This window comes from Mobula hypostoma, chromosome 6 (assembly GCF_963921235.1).
Source record: "Mobula hypostoma chromosome 6, sMobHyp1.1, whole genome shotgun sequence".
NCBI classification, from domain to species: Eukaryota; Metazoa; Chordata; class Chondrichthyes; order Myliobatiformes; family Myliobatidae; genus Mobula; species Mobula hypostoma.
Genome location: NC_086102.1, coordinates 182,118,247 through 182,145,180, shown reverse-complemented (window position 1 = coordinate 182,145,180; position 26,934 = coordinate 182,118,247). Strand labels below are relative to the sequence as shown.

Sequence of the window (26,934 nt, the reverse complement as noted above, 5' to 3'; positions counted from 1 at the left end):
ATTTGATTCTGCACTTTGCACTCCCTGGAGTACAAATCAATAGTAAATAGTAAAAATTTAAATTATAAAGCATAAATAGAAAAAAAAAGGGAAAGTAAGGTAGTGCAAAAAACCGAGAGGCAGGTCCGGATACTTGGAGGGTACGGCCCAGATCTGGGTCAGGATCCATTCAGCAGTCTTATCACATTTGGAAAGAAGCTGTTCTCAAATCTGGCCATACGAGTCTTCAAACTCCTGAGCCTTCTCCCGGAGGGAAGAGGGACGAAAAGTGTGTTGGCTGGGTGGATCGTGTCCTTGATTATCTTGGCAGCACTGCTCCGACACCGTGCGGTGTAAAGTGAGTCCAAGGACGGAAGATTGGTTTGTGTGATGTGCTCCAGCATTTTGTGCAATATGGATTGGCTATTTTGTGGAAAAAATATCCTCAAGAAAGTCATAGAAAGCTTCAGCTCTGTAGTCGAGGACAGAAAATTGTCTTCTATATAGCATATCACTGATTAATGTAGAGTAGGATATTGATTTTATGATTTCTGTTCTAGTGTTTGAAGTTAGCAGCTGCAAAACAAGCACGTGGTTTGACCTTATTAGCAGAAAGATGAAAGAAAGAATAGATTAGTGTGATAATTCTCTTGGGGATTTATTCATACAAACTTAAACATAACTTTAAGAGAATTAGATTCAAGCACTTTGACTAAAATTTGATTCATTTTTGTTTTTGAAGTTGAAATAATTAATGCTATGTCAAACGTGAACAGACATTGCCTGGTTTATGTAACCGTACAATCAGGAAGGAAGATCTGAAGTGATTACTGTACATTATACTAGTAATATTAAATAGTAACATTGCTTCGTTTATAGAACCATGAACTAATACACAGTGAGGAAGAAAGATCTGAAGTAGACATTCCACTGAATTCTATTTGATTTCCTGTTTAATATTAGAATTCAGTCTGTTTTAATGACAAATGTACATGGAAGCGTTAATGATCGGGGTAGAAAGGTTGTCCACTCTAAATGAGCACCATAGTCCTTGCTATGATGGTACTTTTCTCTAATATTTATAACTATATGCGATATGGCTGCAGACTTGATCCAAATTTGCAATAGTCTTGGGAATTTTTATATGCAGGTAGATTGGGAAAATCAGGTTGATGCTGGATTCCAAGAGATGGAATTTGCAGATTTGTGTGTTTTTAGAGCAGCTTGTAGCTGAGCCCACTAGAGATCAGCCCTTCTGGATTGGGTGTAGCACAATGACCCAGATTTGATTAGGGAGATTAAGGTAAAGGAACCTTTAGGAGTCAGTGATCATATTGTGATAGAATTCACCCTGCAGTTTGAGAGGGAGAAGATGATGGCAGAACGGCAATGGCCGGAGTTTCTGGGAGCAACTTGGAAGGTGCAGGATAGATACAACCCAAAGAAAGTGAAGTATTCTGAAGGGAGGATGAAGCAACCATGGCTGACAAGGAAAGTCAAAGAGCAAAATATAAGACCGTAAGACATAGGAGCGGAATAAGGCCATTCAGCCCATCGAGTCTGCTTCACCATGGGAATACCAATGCCTTTGAACGGAAAACCCTACAAAACAGTAGCCAGCGCACAGGCGCAAGAAGCATTATAGGCATTGGTGACAGCAGAAGGCAGGCGGAGCACCACCAAATGCAGTGAGTACTTTCTCCCTGCGTCGTGGTTTTTCTTATTTTTCTAAAACATAAAGAGAGATAGGGTCCAGCGGAGCTGCCATCGTTGGAGTGGGAGCTGAGTCAGAGTGGGAACTTAGAGACTTTGACTCAAGAGGCCTTGACGAGAAGACGCCAAAGAAACAGGTGAGAAGGGTAGGTTTTCCCTTTTGTTATTGCTGATTTGGTCTTTGTTGCCCATTGTACAGTGCAGGCAGGATGGCAGAGACGGCAGTGGAATGCTTCTCCGGTAGGATGTGGGAATTCACGGAACCCGATAGTCTCCCTGATGACTACACAGGCAGGAAGTGCAGCCAACTCCAGCTCTCAAAGACCGCATTAAGGAGCTGGAACTGGAGCTGGATGAACGTAGGATCATCTGGGAGGCAGAGCAATTTATTGTGTACAGTTCTGGTCACTGAATTATAGGAAAGATGTCAATAACATTGAGAGAGTACAGAGGAGATTTACAAGAATGTTGCAAACACGAGGAAATCTGCAGATGCTGGAATTTCAAGCAACACACATAAAACTTGCTGGTGAATGCAGCAGGCCAGGCAGCATCTCTAGGAAGAGGTACAGTCGACGTTTCGGGCCGAGACCCTTCGTCAGGACTAACTGAAGGAAGAGATAGTAAGAAATTTGAAAGTGGGAGGGGGAGGGGGAGATCCAAAATGATAGAAGACAGGAGGGGGAGGGATGGAGCCAAGAGCTGGACAGGTGATTGGCAAAGGGGATACGAGAGGATCATGGGACAGGAGGCCCAGGGAGAAGGAAAAGGGGCGGGGGGGGAACCCAGAGGATGGGCAAGGAATATAGTGAGAGGGACAGAGGGAGAAAAAGAGAGAGAGAAAAAATTATATATATATATAAAATAAATAAATAACGGATGGGGTACGAAGGGGAGGTGGGGCATTAACAGAAGTTAGAGAAGTCAATGTTCATGCCATCAGGTTGGAGTCTACCCAGACGGAATATAAGGTGTTGTTCTTCCAACTTGAGTGTGGCTTCATCTTTACAGTAGAGGAGGCCGTGGATAGACATATCAGAATGGGAATTGGACGTGGAACTGAAATGTGTGGCCACTGGGAGATCCTGCTTTCTCTGGCGGACACAGTGTAGGTGTTCAGCGAAACGGTCTCCCAGTCTGCGTCGGGTCTCACCAATATATAGAAGGCCACATCGGGAGCACCGGACGCAGTATATCACCCCAGCCGACTCACAGGTGAAGTGTCGCCTCACCTGGAAGGACTGTCTGGGACTCTGAATGGCGGTAAGGGAGGAAGTGTAAGGGGATGTGTAGCACTTGTTCCACTTACAAGGATAAGTGCCGGGAGGGAGATCGGTGGGAAGGGATGGGGGGGATGAATGGACAAGGGAGTCGCGTAGGGAGCGATCCCTGCGGAAAGCAAGGGTGGGGGAGGGAAAGATGTGCTTAGTGGTGGGATCCCGTTGGAGGTGGCGGAAGTTACGGAGAATGATATGTTGGACCCGGAGGCTGGTGGGGTGGTGAGGACAAGGGGAACCCTATTCCTAGTGGGGTGACGGGAGGATGGAGTGAGAGCAGATGTGCGTGAAATGGGGGAGATGCGTTTGACAGCAGAGTTGATGGTAGAGGAAGGGAAGCCCCTTTCTTTAAAAAAGCAGGACACCTCCTTTGTTCTGGAATGAAAAGCCTCATCCTGAGAGCAGATGCAGCAGATCGGAGGAATTGCGAGAAGGGGATGGAATTTCTGCAAGAGACAGGGTGAGAAAAGGAATAGTTCAGGTAGCTGTGAGAGTCCATAGGCTTATAGTAGACAACAGTAGATAAGCTGTCTTCAGAGATAGAGACAGGAAGATCCAGAAAGGGGAGGGAGGTCTCAGAAATGGACCAGGTAAACTTGAGGGCAGGGTGAAAGTTGGAGGCAGAGTTAATAAAGTCAATGAGTTCAGCATGTGCCAATGCAGTCGTCGATGTAGCGAAGGAAAAGTGGGGGACAGATACCAGTATAGGCTTGAAACATGGATTGTTCCACAAAGCCAACAAAAAGGCAGGCATAGCTGGGACCCATACGGGTGCCCATGGCTACACCTTTAGTTTGGAGGAAGTGGGAGGAGCCAAAAGAGAAATTATTAAGAGTAAGGACCAATTTCACTAGACAGAGGAGAGTGTCCCATGACCCTTTCATATCCCTTTTGCCAATCAACTTTCCAGCTCTTGGCTTCATCCCTCCCCCTCCTGACTTTTCCTATCATTTTGGATCTCCCCCTCCCCCTCCCACTTTCAAATCTCTTACTATCTCTTCTTTCAGTTAGTCCTGACAAGGGGTCTCGGCCCGAAATGTCAACTGTACCTCTTCCTAGAGATGCTGCCTGACCTGCTGCGTTCACCAGCAAGAGAAAGGATGAACAAGTTTGGTCTTTATTCTTTGGAGCATAGAAGATTGAGGGGGGACTTGATAGAGGTATTTAAAATTATGAGGGGGATAGATAGAGTTGACGTGGATAGGCTTTATCCATTGAGAGTGGAGGAGATTCAAACAAGAGGACATGAGTTGAAAGTTAAAGAGTAAAAGTTTAGGGGTAACATGAGGGGGAACTTCTTTACTCAGAGAGTGGTAGTTGTGTGGAATGAGCTTCCAGCAGAAGTGGTTGAGGCAGGTTCGATGTTGTCATTTAAAGTTAAATTGGACAGCTATATGGACAGGAAAGGAATGGAGGATTATGGGCAGAGTGTAGGTCGGTGGGACTAGGTGAGAGTAAGAGTTCGGCACGGACTAGAAGGGCCGAGATGGCCTGTTTCCATGCTGTAATTGTTATATAGTTATAATTGGTAAATAAGTCTTTTGAACAGGTGGTTACACCCAGAGTGCAGAATTCAGGGAGTAAATGGGTGAACACTGAGAGAGGTAAAGGGAGAAGGAAGTCAGTGCTGGGTCCCCCTGTGACCATTCCCTCAGCATCAGGTATATCCCTTTGGATATTGCTGAGGGGGGTGAATTATCTGGGCAAGGCAGCAGCAGCCAGACCAATAGCACTGTGGTCAGCTCTGAGCCTCAAGGCTAGGGTGAAGTCAGGTGGAACAATAGTCATAGGGGATTCAATAGTTAGGGGGACGGACGGGAGATTCTGCGGCAGTAAAAGAGACGCCAGGATATTGTAATGCCTCCCGGGTACTAGGCTCCAGGACGTCTCTGAACGGTTGCAGAGGGTGAGCAGCCAGAGGTCATGGTAAATATTGGTACCAATGACATAGGTAGCAGAGGGGTAGAGGTCCTATGCAGTACATTTAGGGAGTTAGGAAGGAGGCTAAAGAACAGGACCTCTAAGGTGGTAATCTCCCGATTACGCCCGGTGCAACGAGCTGGAGAAGATTAGAACAGGAAGATAGTGAAGATGAATGAGTGGCTGAGCAGATGGATCAGGGAGCAGGACTTCAAGTTCTTGGATCATTGGAACCTTTTCTGGGGAAGGGGTGATCTGCTTAAGAGGGATGGGTTGCTCTTGAACTGGAGGGGAATTAATATTCCGGGAGAGCAGTGACCTGATAGAGGTGTATAAGATGAAGAGGGGCATTGATTGTGTGGATAACCAGTGGCTTTTTCCCAGGGCTGAAATGGCTAACATGAGGGGGCATAGTTTTAAGGTGCTTGGAAGTAGGTACCCAGGGGATGTCAGGGGTAAATTTTTCACACAGAGTGGTGGGAGCATGGAATGCACTGCCAGTGATGGTGGTGGAAGCGGATACGATAGGGTCTTTTAAGAGATTCTTAGATAGGTACATGGAGCTCAGAAAAATAGAGGGCTATCCAGTAGGGAAATTCTAAGCAGTTTCTAGAGTAGGTTACATAGTCAGCACATTGTGGGCCGAAGGGCCTGTAATTTGCTGTAGATTTCTATGTTCTATAAAATGTAATGGACTCGGCCCAGTACATCACCAGTAAAGCCCTCTCAATCCTTGAGCGCATCTACCTGAAATGCTGTCGTAGGAAAGCAGAATCCATCATCGAAGATCCTCACCAGCCAGTCCATGCTCTTTTCGCGCTGCTGTCCTCAGGTAGAAGGTGCAGGTGCCTCAGGACTCTCACCATCAGGTCCAAGAACCATTACTACTCCTCAACCATCAGGCTCTTGAACAAAAGTGGATAACTACACTCTGTATTGAGATGTTCCCACAACCAACGATCTGATTTTAAAGACTCTTTATATTGTTATTTCATGCTCTCATTATTTCCTACTGTTTATTTTTATTTTCATTTGCACAGATTGTTGTCTTCTGGTTGACCTACTTGATCTTTTGTTGATCCTGTTATAGTTATTATTCTATAGATTTACTGAGGAACCCACAGGAAAATTAATCCAGGGTTGTATGTGCTGATGTATATGTACTCTGATAATAAAATTTACTTTGAAATTTGAACTTGTTTTGCTTGTTCATTCATTTTGTGCCATGTTGTATGACATGGGTGATCATGGTCTCTCCGTGACCATGATTGTTTTCGGCAAATTTTTACTACAGAAGTGGTTTGCCATTGCCTTTTTCTCGGCAATGTCTTTACAAGACGGGTGACCCCAGCCACTTTCAAACACTTCAGAAATTATCTGTCTGGCCACCGAAAAAACTGGTCACCATAACCAGGATATGTGATTTGCACCAGCTGCTCATACAACAATCCACCACCTATTCCCGTGGCTTCTCAGTACTCTGATCGGGGGGCTAAGCAGGGGCTACACCTTGCCCAAGAGTGATCTACCAGCTAGCAGAGAGAAGAGGGCCTTAAACCTCCTTTAGTAGAGACATATCTCCGCCCTGTCACCCAGAGAAATTTGCAGGAGGCATAAAGAAAGTCAGATTAGGAAGATTGGATTGCTAACGAGCACTCTAATGAAACAGAAGATTATATGCTAAAGCACTGAATATTAGAATTTATATATTGTTGAGCTACTGGTTTCCAATTCCTCTGCCATGCACAATAAGAATTATACATTAATTCAGCATCTAATGGCATGAAAGTGCCCACTCACTTTACATAATGTATGTTATCTGTTGATTATCATATGGGTTTTTGATTTATACTTGCAGCAGGAAACTATTCAGCAATGATATTGGCTCTAATCCGGCTCTACCTGTTATATCAATATAATTGCTGTATCTTCGGCAAGCTACTTTTCAAACTATATATCTCTGAGTCTTGGGTGACAAGATGGAGATACATGTAAGGCACTCCTTCCCTCTGCTAGCCTATAGGTCACCCTTGGGCAAAGTTTAGCACCTACTTAGCCCCTCCACTCTCTGATCAGGGTCACATGAAGCCATGGGAGCAGGTGGTGGATGGTCGTATGAGCAGTTGGTGCACATCAAAAGTCCTGGTTATGTGACCACTGATGCCAGGCAGACAATCTCTGAAGAATATTGATAATGGCTGGGGTCACCCATCTTGTAAAGACACTGCCCAGAAGACGACAATGGCAAACCACTTCTGTAGTAAACTTTGCCGAGGTCAATGACGGTCACGGAGACCATGATCGCCCACGTCATACAACATGGCACATAATGATGATAATAGTCTCTGAGTCAATAAATATCTGAAACCAAAACTTTTAAAAAAAGATGCAGAATTGTCTGACAAGTTCTCCTGATGTCTATACGATGCATTGAGGGAGAACAACATTGTCCTTATGACAGTGAATTTATAGAAACTTTGATAAAGCTAACAAAGTATAAAAAAACTGGTATCAAGTTCAAGTTCAGGTTTAAGTTTAATTGTGATTCAGCCACACGAGTACCCATGAATACAGCCAAACAAAACAGAATTACTGCAGGGACAAGGTGCAATATCCAATACCAACTGTCATACAAAGCACAAGGCACATAAAACACATCTCTCTCTCTCTCTGGCTATCTATCCAATAGGATGATGATGGTTCCATTCAGTCAGTTAGTGGGGTGGGATACCCCACTCCTCAGAAAAGAACAGCGTGTGCATGAATGGATTTTAGGTGAGTAGGGGGTTGCACAGGTCCAGACCCACCCTCTCGACATCCCCTCCCGGATCCAGCAGCATAGTGGGGTCCAAGACGGCTGGGGCAAGTTCTGTTGCAGTGAATGGCCAGACCAAGCTTCGATGCAAGGGATGCCCTTTCCACATTTCATGGCACGTGTTTGCTAGATGGCCGTTGACCCTACGAGAGGGTTCATCTGCCCTTTGACAGGTCTAGTTTTTCATTCTGCAGGGTGCCTAGCCGCCCTCGTCGCCAGGCAAGCCTGGTGGGGGAGCCGGTTTAGTCGCCGACCACCCGACCATGCGACAGGTAGTGCTGGGTTACGACGAGTGACCTGACCTGAAAAGCACATATAATATATCAGCAAATTACAGTCCAAGTCCCTGAGTACAGGAATATTGCCTCAGTCTACAGTCCTGACACAATACGGCTTGTCTTCTGCCAAGCAAACAGTAGGGGGCAGCACCATCTCCAGCTTGGATGCCGTACCACACCGTCTCCAGCGGGCATCACTGTCTTTGATGCCTCTCTTCTGGGCAGCTGTAGACAGGTGACACCGTGGCTTGAGGCCTAGCCTTCTCTACTACCGAGGCCACGCAGCTCCCCCACTGTCCGCCCCTGCTGTTCACCAATAAATCAGTGAATCAGACTTGCAGCATTCCACAGTAACAACGTCCAACAGGGTCTTTCAATCTCAAGAAAAGAGACCCAGCTGATCACTAGCTGTTGGACTGCACACTACCTTCAAGCACCAACCCCTCCAACATCTCTCTGACGCAGGCAGCAGCACGATCCGCACCAAGTCCAGCTCCTGCAGTTTCTTCGCCAACAAACAACTCACTGATGGGGTAGACCTGCACTACTTTAACTTCTTAGTTTAACTTCTTGGTCATAAGACCAGCAGAGTCCTATGATCATGAAAAATACATTTAAAAAGGGCACTATCACCTTTGGTTGGCCCCGTAGAAGCCGCTGCAATCAAGGACACCACCATTCTACTAAGATGGTAACCAGTAAGATGGTAGTGTGTTTAGTAAGTTCAAGCAGGAGAAAGAGATTCTAATGTTGCTAATTTTATATTTATTCATATTATAAATAGCGTTGATAATTGTTCCTTAATCAAGCAGTCTTTATCAATGTATGGCAAATGTGAGATGCATTGCAGCTGAATATATTAAAATTTTATAGCGTGAGATTAGTAGTGATAAAAATCTGTCAGTCTGTCATTGTGAAACATTTTCTTACTGCAGGGTTTGTCAACAAGCTAATCACATTTACAAGTACACCGTGTAACCAGCAAATTTCAATTGTATTCCTTCTGTCAGGTTTCTGTCTTTCCGAGGAATTAGTAACTTCTTGAAGACCAATGCTCACCACATTTTTTACACAATAGAGGATAACAATCTGTAGCAGTTGATGAAACACCATTAACCTCAAATGTTAACCCTGTTTTTCTTCTTTCATGGTACTGAGTATTTTCTGTTCTTCCTATCTTTAAATTTATCTTAAATAATCATTACTTCCAAAGTTTTCAAATAATTAAATTGTGCAGAATCGTAATTTATTTAATGTTGGATGTCAGTGACATAAACACTTTAAAATCTTGCTTGACAATCTAAAACATTCATATCTTGTTTGACCATTTGATATCACACTCGATTCCTAAATGATTTGCTGGACATGAGAGTCCAGTCAGATAAAGCACAGTTCTGCCTCATTGACGAATAATATTCAGAGTTTACCAAGGATAATTTCATTCTTCATTTCCTCATAACCTTTATTACAACTTCATACCCAATAGCTAATTCTACTGGAATCCAAAAGATGCTTTTGCATTGCGAGCTGTGTTGATGTTGACACCAAGCTGAGAACAGATTGCAGAATAGCTACCATCATCTGCAAGATTGGGTTGTTTGTGTTGTCAGTCTAAAGAAGGTTGAATCATTGGATTCTATTGAGTGCCCTTGCTAAAAATAACATTGAGCAATGAATTTGGATAGGTACATGGGTTATGAGAATGAAGAGTATACTGACCAGCACTAAACTAGGCATGACAACCCTCCTCAGAGTACTGAACTGTTACATTTATCCTGTTACGTTATATGGATCAGAATGTTGGACAATATCTAGTAACATGAGGAAATGAATTGAAGCAGCAGAGATGTGGTTTTTGAGGAGGATGCAAAGAATATTATAGACGAAACGAATATCTAACGAGGATGTCATGAACAGAGCAAGCACAAAAAGAGAAATAATGTATGAGCTCATGGAAAGGCAATGTAACTTCATTGGACATATGATTAGGAAAGAGGAGTTAGAATGCACAGTAATTATGGGAAAGATTGAAGGGAAGAAAGCAAAAGGAAGGCAAAGACAAATGATGATGGAGACAGCAGCCAGAGAATTGGAAATGAATACCAATGAATTGATCCACTTGACCCAAAACAGGAGTGTGTGGGCCATGGAAGTCAAAGCTCAAACTGGGCATGGCACCTGATGATGATGATGACATGGATCGATAGGACTAGGTAATTTAAATGGTTCAGCATGGACTGGATGGGCCAAAAGGCCTATTTCTGTGCTGTAGTTTTCTATGACTCTATAATTCTAATTCCATTTTCATATATATCCCACTAAAAGCAGTATTTGGTCCAGATCACCCTTAAAAGCCTTCATTATGTGCAATAAGCAAAGTTAATCTTGTAATAACCATTAAAAATTTCTACTTCATCAGCTTAATGGTTAAGTATCCCCAAAGTGAGAAAGGGATAGCCACAATGGGGTAAAAGCACAGAAAGATAATCAAAAAATGCAATAAGACTGTGGAGAAATGAAGGTATGGCTTCATACAATATTTATTTATAGGGATTTTCTTTACATCTGAATAAATATACAAGGATATTGGCTGATCTGGAGGATCTGAGTTATAGAGGAAGATTGAATAGGTTAGGACTTTATTCCTTGGAATGTAGAAGATTGGGAGGAGATTTGATAGAGGTGTACAAAATATGAGGGGTATAGATAGGGTAAATGCAAGCAGGTTTTTCCATAGAGGTTGGGTGGGAATGCAACTAGAGGTCATGGGTTGTGAGGGCGCGGAACAATCTGCCAGAGCAAATGGAGCACACAAGCTTGATTTCAATGCTTAAGAGGAGTTTGAACAGGTACATGGATGGTAGGGGTGTGGAGGGCTATGGTCAATGGGTCAATGGGTCAATGGACGTTGGCAGCTTAAATGACTTGCTATGGATTAGATGGGCCAAAGGGCCTGTTTCTTTCTTGTGCTTTTCTATGACTCGATGACACTTTAAGTAATATCATGTGCATCTGTATATAAATAATGATACATGGATTGATGTATAATGAGGAGTTAACACAAACCTTTGCCATGTGCAACATTCTTACCTTCCTTTTGACATCAGTAAACTGAGAGAACATTGAAGACCAGTAGAATGCCAGCTCCATGATGTAATAGTAGTGAAGATCAGACGGGAGAGGCTGTTGAGAAAGGGAAAGCATTAAGTACATTGCCTCTTGGTAGCGATGCGGCCATTTACTCTAAATAATGGTACAAACTGGTATATCTGCATTTTTGTACAGTTAACAGCCAACAGTCCCCCACTGCAAACACCCGCAAGCTCAGGGTTCCCATGCGTAAGGCCAAAAGACATATGAACAGAGTTAGGCCATTTGGTCCATCGAGTCTGCTACCCCATTTCACCATTACCTCTTTCAACCCCATTCTCCTGCCTTCTCCCCATAACCTTTCAAACCCTGGCTTAAACAAGAACAAATGAGAATGCCGCATACTTTGCAGCCAGAGACCTAGCATCAGCCTTCTGGAGCATAGATATCGGATTCTTCAGTTGTGACGACTACTCACTAGAAAAGAAACTTGCATTGATAGCTAAGAGCACAAAAAGTAAGAGCAATGTAAATTAGTATTTTAAAATTATTTGTGATTGCACTAATATTCTTAATTGTTTAAAAGTGTTTTGCTTTGTGTGATCTATTTATTTCAATGCTTAATCGTTTATATATTTTAAAATTGATAATTTGATTTTTTGAAGTAAATTGGTTTATTATTGTTACAAGTAATAAGGTACAGTGGAAAACTCGTCTTGCATACTATCTATCGAGATCAATTCATTACAATGGTACATTGAGGTAGTAAAGTTAAAACAATAACTGACTATAGAATCAAGTGTTACAATACAGAGAAAGACCAGTGCAGGTAGACTATGACGCACAAAGTAACAATGAGGTAGATTATGTGGACAAGAGTCCATCTTCTCATAATAGGGAAATTTTCAATAGCCTTATACAACTGGATAAAAGCTATTCTTGAATTGGTGATATGTGCTTTCATACTTTTGCATCTTCTGCCCAAAGGAGGGAGAAAGAGAGAATGACTGGGGTGGATGGGATCTTTGATTATGCTGGCTGCAGTGAGAAGTATAGGTAGAAACCATGGAGGGGAGGCTGGTTTCTGTGGGGTGCTGGGCTGTGTCCACAACTCTCGGCATTTTCTTGTGGTCTCAGGCAGAGCAGCTGCCACATCAAGCCATTCTGCATCCAGATACAATGCTCTCTATGGTCCATTAATAAAAATTTATAACAGTTGATGGGGACATGCCAAATTTCTTTAGCCTTCTGAAGAAATAAGGGCGCAGGTGAGCTTTCTTGTCTGTAGCGTTGGATGGGCTACCGGTGATGTTCACTCCTAGGAACTTAAAACTTTCACCCCTCTCAACCTCAATAATGTTGATATAAACAGGAGCATAAGCACCACACCCTTCATGAAGTCAATGACCAGCTCTTTTACTTAGCTGACATTGAGAGAAAGGTTGTTGTCGTGACAACATGTCACTAGGCTCTCCTTCCTGTACTCCAACTCATTGTCATTTGAGACCATCAGTAAACTTGTAGATGGAGGCCCAATCAACAGCAGAAGCAGAGCACAGTGAATTAAATAAAAGTACAGAAGGAACAAACGAGGCAGCAATTGTTGGGAGTAGGCTAGTGGCGAGAGTAGGAGTGTTAGGTCTTGGCTCACAAAGGAGGCTTTGGTTGACAAGGTAAGTTACTGTTAAGCTTCCCTTTTTATCTCTCTCACTGTACTTAGTGTAGTAAATGGCCGTTGTGTGTTCTTCATGCTGGATGTTGGAATCCTGGGAGACCCAGAGTCTCCCAGGGAACTATATCTGTGTGAAGTGCATCCGGCTGAACCTCCTTGAAGACCGTGTTAGGGATCTGGAGCAGCGGCTGGATGACCTTCGGCTTGTATGGGAGTGAGAGGAGATGATCGATCAGAGTTACAGGGTCACTTCGAAGTTTCAGGAGATTAGCTGGGTGACTGTCAGGAGAAATGGAAATGTGAATAGACACCCCTGTGGCCATTCCCCTCAATAATAGGTATACAGTTTTGGATACTGTTGTGGGGGATGATCTCCCAGGAGAGTGCCATGGAGACCTGGTTACTGGCACTGAGCATCGGTCAGTGGTGCAGGAGGGAATGAGGGAGAAGAGGGGAGCAGTAGTGATAGGAGACTCAATAGTTTGGGGAACCGACAGGAGATTCTGTGGACACGAACGGAACACCTGGATGGTATGTTGCCAGGGTCAGGGATGTCTTGGATCGCGCCCACAACATTTTAGAGAGGAAGGGAGAGCAGGCAGATGTCCTGGTACGTATTGGTGCCAGTGACATATGAAGGAAAAGCAATGAGGTCCTGAAGAGAGAATTTAGAGAGCTAGGTAGAAAACTGAGAAGCAGGATCTTCAGGATAGTAACTTCTGGATTGCTACCTGTGCCATGTGCTAGTGAGGGTAGAAACAGGATGATCTAGCAGATTAATGCGTGGCTGAGAAGCTGTGTAGAGGGCAGGGCTTCAAGTTCTTGGATCATTGGGATCTCTTCTGGGGGATGTATAACCTGTACAAAAGTGACGGGTTGTACCTGAACCCGAGGGGGACAAATATTCTCACGGGCAGGTTTGTTAGAGCTGTTAGTGAGGGCTTAAATTAATTTGGCAGCGGGGTGGGAACCTGAATGAAGGGACTCGGGAAAGGATGGATGGTAAAAAAAGCAAAGATAGCATACAGTCAGACTATCAGGAAGGCAGGCAGACGACAGGACAAAATTGCAGCCAACAGGGTGAGAATCAGTGCATTAGGGATGCAGAATCAAAAAGGGTACAAAATACAGTACTCAAAGTGTTATATCTCAATGCAGAGTATAACAAATAAGGTGGATGATCGTGTTGCACAATTACAGATTGTCAGGTATCATGTGGCCATCACTGAATCGTGGCTTAAGGATTATTGTAGTTGGGAGCTGAAAGTCCAAGGTTACACATTGATTCTGAGGGATAAGAAGGTAGGCTGAGGGGATGGTGTGGCTCTGTTGGTAAAGAATGGCATCAAATCAGGGGAAAGATGTGACATAGCATCAGAAAATGTGGAATCCTTGTGGTTTGAGTTAAGAAACTGCGGGGGTAAAAGGACCCTGATGACAACTATATATAGGGCTCCCTATGGTAGTTGGGATGTAGACCACAGATTACACAGCAAATAGAAAAGGCCTGTCAAAAGGACAATGTTATGAGAATCATGGGAGAATTCAACATGCAGATCAATTGGGGAAAATCAGGTTGGAAAGAGATCTTAGGAGAGTGAGGTTGTTGAACGTCTAACAGATGGCTTTTTAGAGCAGTTTGTCGTTGAGCCTGCTAGAGGATCAGCTATACTGGATTGGGCGTTATGTAATGAACCGGGGGTGATTAGGGAGCTCAAGGTTAAAATAACCCTTAGGAACCAGAGATCACAATATGATAGAGTTCAACTTGAAATTTGATAGAGAGAAAGTAAAGTCTGATGTAGCAGTATTTCAGTGGAGTAAAGGAAATTACAGTGGGACGAGAGAGGAGTTGGTCAAAGTAAACTGGTAGGAGCTGCAGGCAGGGATGTCAGCAGAGCAGCAATGGTGTGAATTTCTGGGAAAAATGAGGAACGTGCAGGACAGATGTATTCCAAAAATGAAGAAATACTCAAATGGCAAAATTGTACAACTGTGGCCAACAAGGGAAGTCAAAGCTAATATAAAATCAAAAGAGAGGCCATACAACAAAGCAAACATTAGCCAGAACACAGAAGATTGGGAAGCTTTTAAAAACCTACAGAGAGCAACTACAAGAATCATTAGAAGGGAAAACATGAAATATGAAAGCAAGCTAGCAAACAATATCAAAGTGGATAGTAAAAGCTTTTTTTCAAGTACGTAAAAAATAAGAGAAATGAGAGTGGATATAGGACCACTAGAGAATGAGGCAGGAGAAATAATAACAGGGGACAAGGAGATGGCCGACGAACTAAATGAGTATTTTGTGTCAGTCTTCATTGTGGAAGACTCTAGCAGTGTGCCTGATGTTGTAGTGTGTGAAGGAAGAGAAGTGGGTGCAGTTACTGTTACAAGAAAGAAGGTGCTCAAAAAGTTGAAAGACCTCAGGGTACATAAGTCACCAGGACCAGATGAACTGCACCCTAGGGTTCTGAAAGGTGTAGCAGTAGAGATTGTGGTGGCATTATCAATGATCTTTCAAAATTCATTGGAGTCTGCCATGGTGCCAGAGAACTGGAAAATTGCAAATGTGCCTCCACCCGTTAAGAAAGGAGGAAGGCAACAGAAAGGAAGTTATAGACCAGTTAGCCTGACCTCAGTGGTTGGGAAGATGTTGGAGTCAATTGTTAAGGATGAGTTTATGGAGTACTTGGTGACACAGGACAAGTCAGTGTGGTTTCCTTGATGAAAAATCTTGCCTGACAAACCTGTTGGAATTCTTTGAGGAGATTACAAGTAAGATCCATAAAGAGGATGCATTGGATGTTGTATATTTGGACTTTCAGAAGGCTTTTGACAAGGTGCCACACATGAGGCTGCTTACCAAGTTAAGTGCCCATTGTGTTACAGGAATGTCACTAACATGGTTAGAGCATTGTCTGATTGGTAGGAGGCAGCAAGTGGGAATAAAAAGATCCTTGTCTGATTGGCTGCCATTGACTAGTGGTGTTCTGCAATGGTTGGTATTGGGACCACTTCTTCCAATGCTGTACATCAATGATTTAGATGATTGAGTTAGTGGCTTTGTTGCCAAGTTTGCAGATGATATGAAGACTGGAGGAGGGACAGGTAGTGTTGATGAAACAGGTAGGATGCAGAGCGACTTAGACAGATTAGGATAATGGGCAAATGAAATACACTTTGGTAGTAGAAGTAAATATGCTTTATACTTTATATTTTATTGTCGCCAAACAATTGGTACTAGAACGTACAATCATCACAGCGATATTTGATTCTGCGCTTCCCACTCCCTGGATTACAAATATTAAATATTAAAATGATTAAAAATAGCTAAAATTAGTAAATATTAAAAATTTAAATTATAAATCATAAATAGAAACTAGAAAAATAGAAAGTAAGGTAGTGCAAAAAAGCCGAGAGGCAGGTCTGGATATTTGGAGGGTACAGCCCAGATCCGGGTCAGGATCCGTTCAGCAGTCTTATCACAGTCTATATGTAGACTATTTTCTAAACAGGAAGAAAATCCAAAAATCTGAGATGCAAAGAGACTTGGGAGTCCTTGTGTAGAACACACTAAAGGTTAACTGGTAGCTAGAGTTGGTGGTGAGGAAGGCAAATGCAATGTTAGCATTGATTTCAAGAGCAGGGATGTGATACTGAGGCTTTATAAGGCTCTGGTGCAGCCTCACCTTGAGAATTGTGAACAGTTTTGGGCTCCTCATCTGAGAAAAGATATGCTGGCTTTGGAGAGGATCTAGAGGCTGCTTACAAGGATGATTCTGGGAATGAAAGGGTTATCATAAGAGGAACATTGGATAGCTCTGCTCCTGTACTCACTAGAATTGAAAAGGGTGAGGAGGGATCTCATTGAAACCTTTCGAATGTTTAAGGCCTAGACGGAGTAGATATAGAAAGGATGTTTTCCACAGCAGCAGAGTCCAGGACAAGACGGCACAGCCTCAGGATAGAGAGATGTCCATTTAAAACAGAGGTGCGGAGAAATTTCTTTAGACAAATGATGGAGAATTTATGGAACTTGTTACCGCAGGCGGCTGTGGAGGCCAGGCCATTGGGTGTATTTAAGGCAGAGATTGATAGGTTCTTGATTGGACACAACATCAAAGGTTACGGGGAGAAGGCTGGGCAATGGGGTTGAGGAGGGAAGAGAAGATCAGCCATGATTGAATGGTGGAGCTGACTAGAGAGCCAAGTGGCCTAATCCTGCTCCTGTGCCTTATGGAATTAGAGCAGAAGCTGGCCACGTGGTCAAGAATGTACAGAGTGCAGGGTGTGGGGCGGAATACACTGCCTCGTGGGGCACCGGTGTTGAGAGTATTCATGGAGGAGGTGCTGCTGTTTACTATTACCCATTCTGGTGTGTGGGTCAGGGAGTTAGGGAACCAGCTGCGGACTACAGTCGCGGCAAAACCAAAGCATTGCCACTAGCCTGTGACCCTACGGATTTGTTACACTTGCATGACGCACCACCAGCTCCAATGACTGCTCCAAAAGTCAAATTCTTTATTTGATTCTTTATTAGTAACAGCAAACATACAATCTTGAAGTGATGAAACTTAAGCGCACACAAGTGTAAGCTAAGCATAATTGAGCGTTATTGAGGCAGACAGAAAAAGATACAACGTATGTTGGCCTCTGTCTACAAACTGCCTCAAAATGATCTCCATCCCCTTTTCCCTCTCTCACCTTATCTCCTTGCCTGCTCATCACCTCCCTCTGGTGCTCCTCTCCCTTTTTCTTTCTTCCATAGACTTCTGTCCTCTCCTATCAGATTCCCCCTTCTCCAGCCCTGCATCTCTTTCACCAATCAAATTCCCAGATCTGCACTTCATCCTTCCCCCTCCCAGTTTCACCTATCACCTGGTGGTTCTCTCTCCCCTCCCCCCGACCTCTTAAATCTACTCCTCAGCATTTTTTCTCCAGTCCTGCTGAAGGGTCTCAGCCCAAAATGTTGACTGTACTTTTTTCCCATAGATGCTGCCTGGCCTGCTGAGTTCCTCCAGCATTTTGTGTGTGTTGCTTGGATTTCCAGTATCTGTAGATTTTCTCTTGTCTGTGATTAGAATACATAACTTATTCCCTTTGCTTCCCTTTGCCTCGTCACCATGTGGGAGCCCAAGCATGGGAGGATGAATCCTGGGCGCCCTCCCAAGACTATGGTCAACACGCTCCTAGAAGACAGCGGCGCGGCTAATGCAGATGAACTGAACACACTGATGAGGGAGAGGGAGGAGTGGAGAGTCCGTCAGCGTGCCCGAAGCCGGCCCCCTAGGTCTGAGTCGACGTAGTAGTAGTTTGCTTTTACCATGCCCCCACTCATGTACATAATAAATATCTAACACAGAATACAATACAGATGGAGAACAGGTGCGTGGCTCCTACACCTGGTCTAGAAGATTGGTGGTACTGAAGGCTGAGCTGTAGTTAATAAATAATCGTTGAACATAGGTGCCTTGACTGATGTGATGCTCCAAGGTAAGAGTGGAGCCAAGGAGATGACATCAACTGTAGACTGTTTGCAGTGGGTCGATGTTGTCTGGGACGCTAAAGTTAATGTTTGCCATGTCCAGCCCCCTTGAAGCACTACTGGACACAAGAAGTTTTTGTATGCTTCAGAAAATCAATAATATCAAAGAAAACCTGACTGTTCTGACATCCACCAGCTTTAACAGATATCAGAACTTTAGTTGTGCAGTAGTCCACGATGAATGACAGAATGGGCAGTGGTTATGGCTAGTAAGAAATTCTAAGGGAGGAGTGCAGGATAGATTATATGAAAGGGGAGGTTCACATTTGGTGCCACTGCATCCACTGTTTTGAAGTTCTCCCTCCATCTCTATTATCACTCACATCTGCTGTGAGTCCCAGTTCACCATGATGGATGTGGAAAGACCCTTGGCAGAGTTCTCATGGGCTTCAAATACTAACGTGCATCAGCTGAGAACATATTGGCAGATGATGGGAGGGAGAGGCTGGCTTTGCCTGTAAAGTACGCTGCTTTGTGCGGTGATGTACTGATAACAGAGGTACAGTGAGGAGGTCGGTGGGAATTGTACATACACTTATTGAGGTGACTAGCTGGCTGCATTATGGCCTGGTATGGGAACACCAATGCCTTTGAATGGAAAATCCTGCAAAAGGTAGTGGATTCACCCCAGTACATCACAGGTAAAACCCTCCCAACCACTGAGCATATCTAGATGAAACACTGCCATAGAAAAGATCCTCACCACCCAAGCCATGCGCCTTTCTTGCTGCTCTCATTAGGTCGAAGGTATAGGTACCTCAGGACTCACACCACCATGTTCCAGAACAGTTAATACCCTTCAACCATCAGGCTCTAGAACAAAGGGGGATAACTACACTCGTTCTATTTCTGGTGTTCCCACAACTGATGGTCTCACTTTAAGGACTCTTTGTCTTATTTCATGCTCTTGTTATTTATTTCTATTTACTTATATTTGCATTTGCACAGTTTGTTGTTCATTGATCCTGTTTATATTTACTGTTCTATAGATTTGCTAAGTATGCCCACAGGGAAAAGAATCTCAGGGTTGTATGTGGCGACAAATTTTACTTTGAAGAACAAATATTATTCTGAGCATTCACAGGTCTCAGCAACACATCAGATATGTCTGGCGTAATTGAGAGGAGCCACAATTTTGGTTTGGATTCCACTCTGGTACTTTCTTTAGTTCCCAACTTAAAATTTCCTCAAACTGCACATTTGACATGTTCTTTATACCTTGGAGTTGAAATTGTATCACGCAGTTGTCATTTGGTCTGTTAGAGCTTAGCAGTTGGGAGCAATGAAAACACTGGACAGCAAATTTTTAAAAAAGTGTTGCTTCCTCAAAACTGTTTTTGTTTATGATAGACTGCTTGAACCTGAACACAAATATAATTTCAGACTACTAGTATCACGTAGGAATTTGGAGAAACAAGCAATTAACTTTTATTGAATATAATGCATTTAATTGCATAATGGTGCTGATGCTTTGCAACAGTTCAACTGAGCTAAAAATGTTTGCTTGATGATTATTGTTTGTACTCAGTGTCTGAGTTTCTTGCTTAAGTGTCCAGCAATATTCAGCCAGCATTGATGGATTCCATTTGCCCTGATACCAATTCTCCATGGCCGCAATGTCCTGGTGAAATCTTTCACCATGCTTGTCATTGACAGTGCCAAGATTTGCAGGGAAGTTGTTTAAATGAGAATGCTGAACATGAATCTTTAGTAACATGTTACACTTCATGGTCTTGTATGCTTGAAGCATGTTGTCAACCAGATGCATGTAGTTTGGTGCTCTGTTGTTGCCAAGAAAAAAATTTTCAACAACATCCTTGAATGCCTTCCATGTGATTTCCTCTGATCCCACTAGAAGTTCTTCGAAACACCTGTCATTGATCACCTGTCTGATTTGTTGACCAACAAAATGTCTTCCTTAATTTCAGCATCAGTTTTTTGGGAAACATCTGTCTCAAATATCAAAATCCTTCACGGAAATTTTTGTTCCTGGTGACAGCAGATTCCATCCTTGCAGTCTTGGACTCAGTAATTCTGCTCCTGCCTTTGAAAACCCAAGTCTGACCAGGTCATTTATCTCAGATTGAGTTATCACATGAGGCTCACTCGACATAAAGGGTTCAGAATCTGCAGTAGTATCAGTGTCGTTTTCCATTCCTGGCTCATGCATCAAAGCATCTTCATCTGTCTGCTCTAGACTACAAAGTCTATAAAGCATTTCTAAAACCTGCCCTGCCATGCAACATATTCCCTGCCTGAGCATGCTCAGGCATGCCTGGTCAAGATAGAACACACCTTACATTGAGGGCAACATTTTAATTGACCAGAACTATGCATTAAAATAACAAGTAAAAGTGATTTCAAACAAAAGGTGTGTGATAGGGAAATTTCATGGAGATTTTCAAGATTAGCAGCCTAAAATCCATAAAATGCACACAAAGTATTCAGGAAGCAAAATCTCTGCTGCCCAGTGAAATTGATGTTAATTCAGTGACTATTTTAAAAGATTGCCTGCTGCAACATTTTTCAGATTTTCCTGATTTTACATTACCCATTCCCTTCCTGCTCCCAATGGAATATGAAAGGCAGAATACTGGAAGTCTTGCCCAAAGATTGAAAGCATTTAAACAAAAGTTATATGACTTCACAAAAGATAATAAAGTCAAGCTCAGCTTGTAACTTTATCCCTTACAGTCCTTTCCTTTCTCCAATTCCCATCAATCTTATTGTATCAATGAAACACATTTTATCCCACCTGTCTCCACCTGCAAATAACTTTCAAATAAGTTATTAAAGTGAGATATATATAAATATATATATATATATAAAAAATAGTTTGTGTTCTGTTCAAAGTTGTACATACTCCAGACATGTTTAGGATATTGCTTCTAAAGTTTATTGGAACTGGAGGCAGTAAATTCCTGCTTGTTTTTCAAAGCCAACTATAGTCACCTTGCTTTGATGGAATTTAAAAATAAAACCATTTATTATCATTTACAGATAAGGACTTATTTTATAGCTAGAACATTGAACATAGAAATTTACAGCACATTACAGGCCCTTTCGGCCCACAATGGTTCGTACCAGCCATGTAACCTTTTCTAGAAATTGCCTAGGACTTCCCCAGCGGATATCCCTCTATTTTACTAAGCTCCACGTACCTATCTAAGAGGCTCTTAAAAGACCCTGTTGTATCCGCTTCCACCACCACCGCCGGCAGTGCATTCCACACGCCCAACACTCTCTGTGCGTGAAAAACTTACCCCTGACATCCACTCCATACCTATTTCCAAGCACCTTAAAGCTATGTTCCCTTGTGTTTGCCTGATTTTTAAAAACGTATTATACACTCTCACCTTCTTTTCACTCTATCCTGAATTTTTTGAAGTTCAAGTTTAATTATCATTCAACCAAACACATCAATACTCGTGAATACAGCCAAACAAAACAATGTTACTGTGGGGCTAGTGTGCAAACACTGTACCAGTAGTCATTCACAGCCCAAGGCAAATATGGCACATATAAGACACCAGTAAAAAATACAGTCACATTAAAATACATATTATAGCCCAAGTCTAAGTCCATTTTTGCCTTGAAGTAGCATGATATACAGAAACCAAACAAAACACAATAAGGATATAATACATTCTACTTAACCAGAAAATATCAGAATCAGAATCATATTTAATATCACTGGCATAAGTCATGAAGTTTGTTGTTCAGCATCAGCAGTACATGGCAATACATACTAATAAAAACTATAAATTACAATAAGAAATATATATAAATAAATTAAATAAGATGTGCAAAACAAGGGCAAAAAAAGAAGAAAAAGTAGTGATGTCGTGTTCAGGAGTTCAATATTCATCCAGAAATCTGATGGCAGAGGAAAAGTAACTGTTCCTGAATTGTTGAGTGTGTGTCTTCAGGCACCTGCACCTCCTCCATAGAAACCATAGAACCATAGAAACTACAGCACAGAAACAGGCCCTTTGGCCCTTCTTGGCTGTGCCGAACCATTTTCTGCCTAGTCCCACTGACCTGCACACGGACCATATCCCTCCATACACCTCCCATCCATGTATCTGTCCAATTTATTCTTAAATGTTAAAAAAGAACCCACATTTACCACCTCGTCTGGCAGCTCATTCCATACTCCCACCACTCTCTGTGTGAAGAAGCCCCCCCAATGTTCCCTTTAAACTTTTCCCCCCTCACCCTTAACCCATGTCCTCTGGTTTTTTTCTCCCCTTGCCTCAGTGGAAAAAGCCTGCTTGCATTCACTCTATCTATACCCATCATAATTTTATATACCTCTATCAAATCTCCCCTCATTCTTCTACGCTCCAGGGAATAAAGTCCTAACCTATTCAACCTTTCTCTGTAACTGAGTTTCTCAAGTCCCGGCAACATCCTTGTAAACCTTCTCTGCACTCTTTCAACCTTATTTATATCCTTCCTGTAATTTGGTGACCAAAACTGAACACAATACTCCAAATTCAGCCTCACCAATGCCTTATACAACCTCATCATAACATTCCAGCTCTTATACTCAATACTTTGATTAATAAAGGCCAATGTACCAAAAGCTCTCTTTACGACCCTATCTACCTGTGACGACACTTTTAGGGAATTTTGTATCTGTATTCCCAGATCCCTCTGTTCCACTGCACTCCTCAGTGCCTTACCATTAACCCTGTATGTTCTACCTTGGTTTGTCCTTCCAACGTGCAATACCTCACACTTGTCAGTATTAAACTCCATCTGCCATTTTTCAGCCCATTTTTCCAGCTGGTCCAAGTCCCTCTGCAGGCTCTGAAAACCTTCCTCACTGTCTACTACACCTCCAATCTTTGTATCATCAGCAAACTTGCTGATCCAATTTACCACATTATCATCCAGATCATTGATATAGATGACAAATAGATGACCCTGATGGTAGCAATGAAAAGAGGACATGTCGTAGGTAATGGGGTTCCTTAATAATGGATGCGGCCTTTTTGAAGCATCACCTTTTGAAGGCTTCCTGGAAGCTTGATGATGCCTAAGATGGACCCGATGGAGTTTGCAACTTTTGCAGGGTTTATCATTTCAGCCACTACCTACCCAGCCTTTTGAATGTGATCGTTATGGGTCTGTAGCCATTCCCTCAGCACGCAAGACATCCCTCCTGGCATATAAGTCAGTTCTAAGACCTCACTATCCCAGTCATAGGATTATGAAACTTTCTCTTTCCCTTTCTCCTGCAGTGTCTCTTCCTTCACAGTCATAGTGTGCATTTTTGAAGTGTGTCCTTGAAGAGGTGATGACTTTCTGACGACACATTGATTTTGTCCCCACTGTGAACTGTCATTCTGAGTATAAGCCACTCTAACACAAATTTAAGCTGGACTTTTGCCAAATTCATAATTTTTGAGGGCATACATGATTAGGCATTCTTGTTAAACACAGCTGTATATCATGAATACCGCAATAATTTCCTCTTTGTTAATCTCTCGGTGAAACTGAGGCATTATACCAGTTCACCTCCAGGCGGTTATCCAACATATTTTTCAGCAACTCAATCTCAACATGTCCTCCTTGATTCTGAAACATGACTCTTTATTGCCTATTAGCACTAATGAAATGAGATTTGGTCATCTAATTACAACAGTAACAAGCACATTTATAGTACAGTAATAGGGTTTTCAATCCCATAATACTTTCTTGCTGACAGGAAAAGACTCTTTTGTGTCAAAGTGAAAACAGATCTCTACAAAGCGATCTAAATTCATTACAAATATAAAACAGAAAATTACTGATTGCATAAGTATTCACCCCCTTGATATGACACACCAGATCATCACTGATGCAGCCAACTGGTTTTCAAAAAGTCACATAATTAGTTAAATGGAGATCACCTGTGTGCAGTCAAGGTGTTTCAACTGACTGTAGTTAAAATACACCAGTATCTGGAATGTCCAAATGCTGGCGAGTCAGTATCCAGACAAAAACTACATCACGAAGATAAAAGAACACTCCCGCAACTCCATGAAAAGGTATTGTAAATCACAAGTCAGGAGATGGATACAAGAAAATTTCCTAGTCTCTCAATATCCCTTGGAGTGCAGTTATGTCAAACATCAGGAAATGGAAAGAATATGGCACAGCTGTAAATCTGCCTAGAGCTGGCCATCCTCAAAAACCAAGTGACCATGCAACAAGAGGACTAATAAGGGAGGTCACCAAAGATCTACGACAATTCTGGAGGAGTTACAAGCTTAAGTGGCTGAGGTGGGAGAGACTGCAGCCTGGGTGCTTCACCAGTTGCAGCTTTATGGGAGAGTAGCAAAGAGAAAGCCATGTTGAAAAAAATCTCACATGAAATCTTGGCTAGAGTTTGCCAGAAGGCATGTGGGAGATTCTGAAGTCAGATGGAAGAATGTTCTATGGTCTGATGAAACCAAAATTGAGTTTTTTGTCCATCAAACTAAATGATATGTTTAGTGTAAGCCAAACACTGCAAACCATCAAAAACCACCATCCCTACCGTGAAGCATAGTGGTGGCTGCATCATGCTATGGGGATGCTTCACTGCAGCAGAGCCCGCAAGGCTTTTGAAAGTAGAGAGTAAAATGAATGCATCAAAATACAGAGAAATTCTGGAGGAAAACCTGACGCAGTCTGCAAGAGAACTACGACTTGGGAGAAGATTTATTTTCCAGCAAGACAATAACCCCATGCATAAAGCCAAAGTTACACAGGAATGACTTGAAAACAATGAAGTTAATATACTGTAGTGGCCAAGTCTGAGTCCAGACCTCAATCCAATTGTGAATTTATGGCTGAACTTGAAAAGGGCTGTCTGCTCACAATCCCAATGCAATCTGACAGAGCTTGAGCAGTTTTGTAAAGAAGAATGGGAAAAAATTGCAGTGTCCAGATGTGCAAAGCTGATAGACACTTATCCACACAGACTCAAGGCTGTAATTGCTTGCAAAGGTACTGCTACTAAATACTGACTTGAGGGAAGGTGAGTAATTATGCAATCAATTATTTTGATCAATTTAATTTAGATTAGTTTGTAGAAATTGTTTTCACTTTGACACAAGTCTTTTCTGTTGATTAGTGTCAAAAAACAAATTAAATCCACTGTTATTCAATGTTGTAAAACAATAAAACATGAAAATTTCCAAGGGGGAGGGGTGGGTGAATATTTTTTATTGTCACTGTATGTATATATGTATGTGAGGTCGTGGTACATATTGGTACCAATGACATAGGTAGGAAAAGGTAGGAAAACAGATTCAGGGAGTTAGGACAGAAGTTGAGAAGCAGGACCTCAAAGGTAGTAATCTTGGGATTACTGCCTGTGCCATGTGACAGTGAGTATAGGAATAGATTGAGGTGGAGGATAAATACTTGGCTGAGGGATTGGAGCGGGGGCAGGGATTCCAATTTCTGGATCATTGGGACCTCTTTTGGGCAGGTGTGACCTGTACAAAAAGGACGTGTTGCACTTGAATCCCAGGGGGACCAATACCCTGGCAGGGAGGTTTGCTAAGGCTATTGAGGAGAGTTTAAACTGCTGGAGGGGTTGGGAACCAAACTGAAGAGATTGAGGAAGGGGCGGTTGGCTCACATATAGAGAAAGCTTGGAGACAGTGCGAGAGGAAGGTTGGCAGGTGAGAGAGAAGGGATATGCTCAGTCCGATGGTTTGAGATGTGTCTATTTTAATGCAAGAAGCATCACGAACAAAGCGGATGGGCTTGGAGCATGAAACAGTACTTGGAGCTATGATGTTGTGCCCATTACAGAGACTTGGACGGCTCAGGGCAGGAATGGCTACTTAAGAGTGCCAGGCTTTAGGTGTTTCAGAAAGAACAGGGAGGGAGGCAAAAGAGATGGGGGCGTGGCACTGATGATCAGAAATAGTGTCAAGACTGCAGAAAAGGAGGAAGTCATGGAGGGATTATCTACTGAGTCTCTTTGGGTGGAAGTTAGAAACAGGAAGGGGTCAATAACTCTACTGGGTGTTTTCTATTGACTACCCAATAGTAACAGGAGCAGGTAGGGAAACAGATTCTGGAAAGCTGTAATAATAACAGGGTTGTTGTGGTGGGAGTTTTTAATTTCCCAAATATCGATTGGCATCTCCCTAGAGCAAGGGGTTTAGATGGGGTGGAGTTTGTTAGGTGTGTTCAGGAAGGTTTCCTGACACAATATGTAGATAAGTCGACAAGAGGAGAGGCTGTACTTGATCTGGTATTGAGAAATGAACCTGGTCAAGTGTTGGGTCTCTCAGCGGGAGAGCATTTTGGAGATAGTGATCACAATTCTATCTCCTTTACCATAGCATTGGAGAGGAATAGGAACAGACAGGTTTGGAAAGCGTTTAATTGGAGTAAGGGGAAATATGAAGCTATCAGGCAGGAACTTGGAAGCATAGATTGGGAACAAATGTTCTCCGGGAAATGTGTGGCAGAAATGTGGCAAATGTTCAGGGGATATTTATGTGGCATTCTGCATAGGTACATTCCAATGAGACAGGGAAAGGATGGTATGGTACAGGAAACATGGCATAAAGGCTGTTGAAAATCTAGTCAAGAAGAAAAGAAAAGCTTACAAAAGGTTCCAAAAACTAGGTAATGAGATTCCTAGT

The 26,934-nt window shown here is 42.6% G+C and overlaps 1 protein-coding gene across 2 annotated transcripts in view; it reads right to left on the bottom strand.

Annotated features, from left to right (window-relative positions):
* cers6 (ceramide synthase 6) overlaps positions 1 to 26,934 on the bottom strand; it is a 327,420-nt gene that overhangs the window by 60,857 nt on the left and 239,629 nt on the right. For both annotated transcript variants that reach the window (XM_063052361.1, XM_063052362.1), the window contains one exon: positions 11,073 to 11,165. In XM_063052361.1, the coding sequence (XP_062908431.1) occupies positions 11,073 to 11,165 (93 nt within the window). The remainder of the gene's footprint in view (positions 1 to 11,072; positions 11,166 to 26,934) is intronic.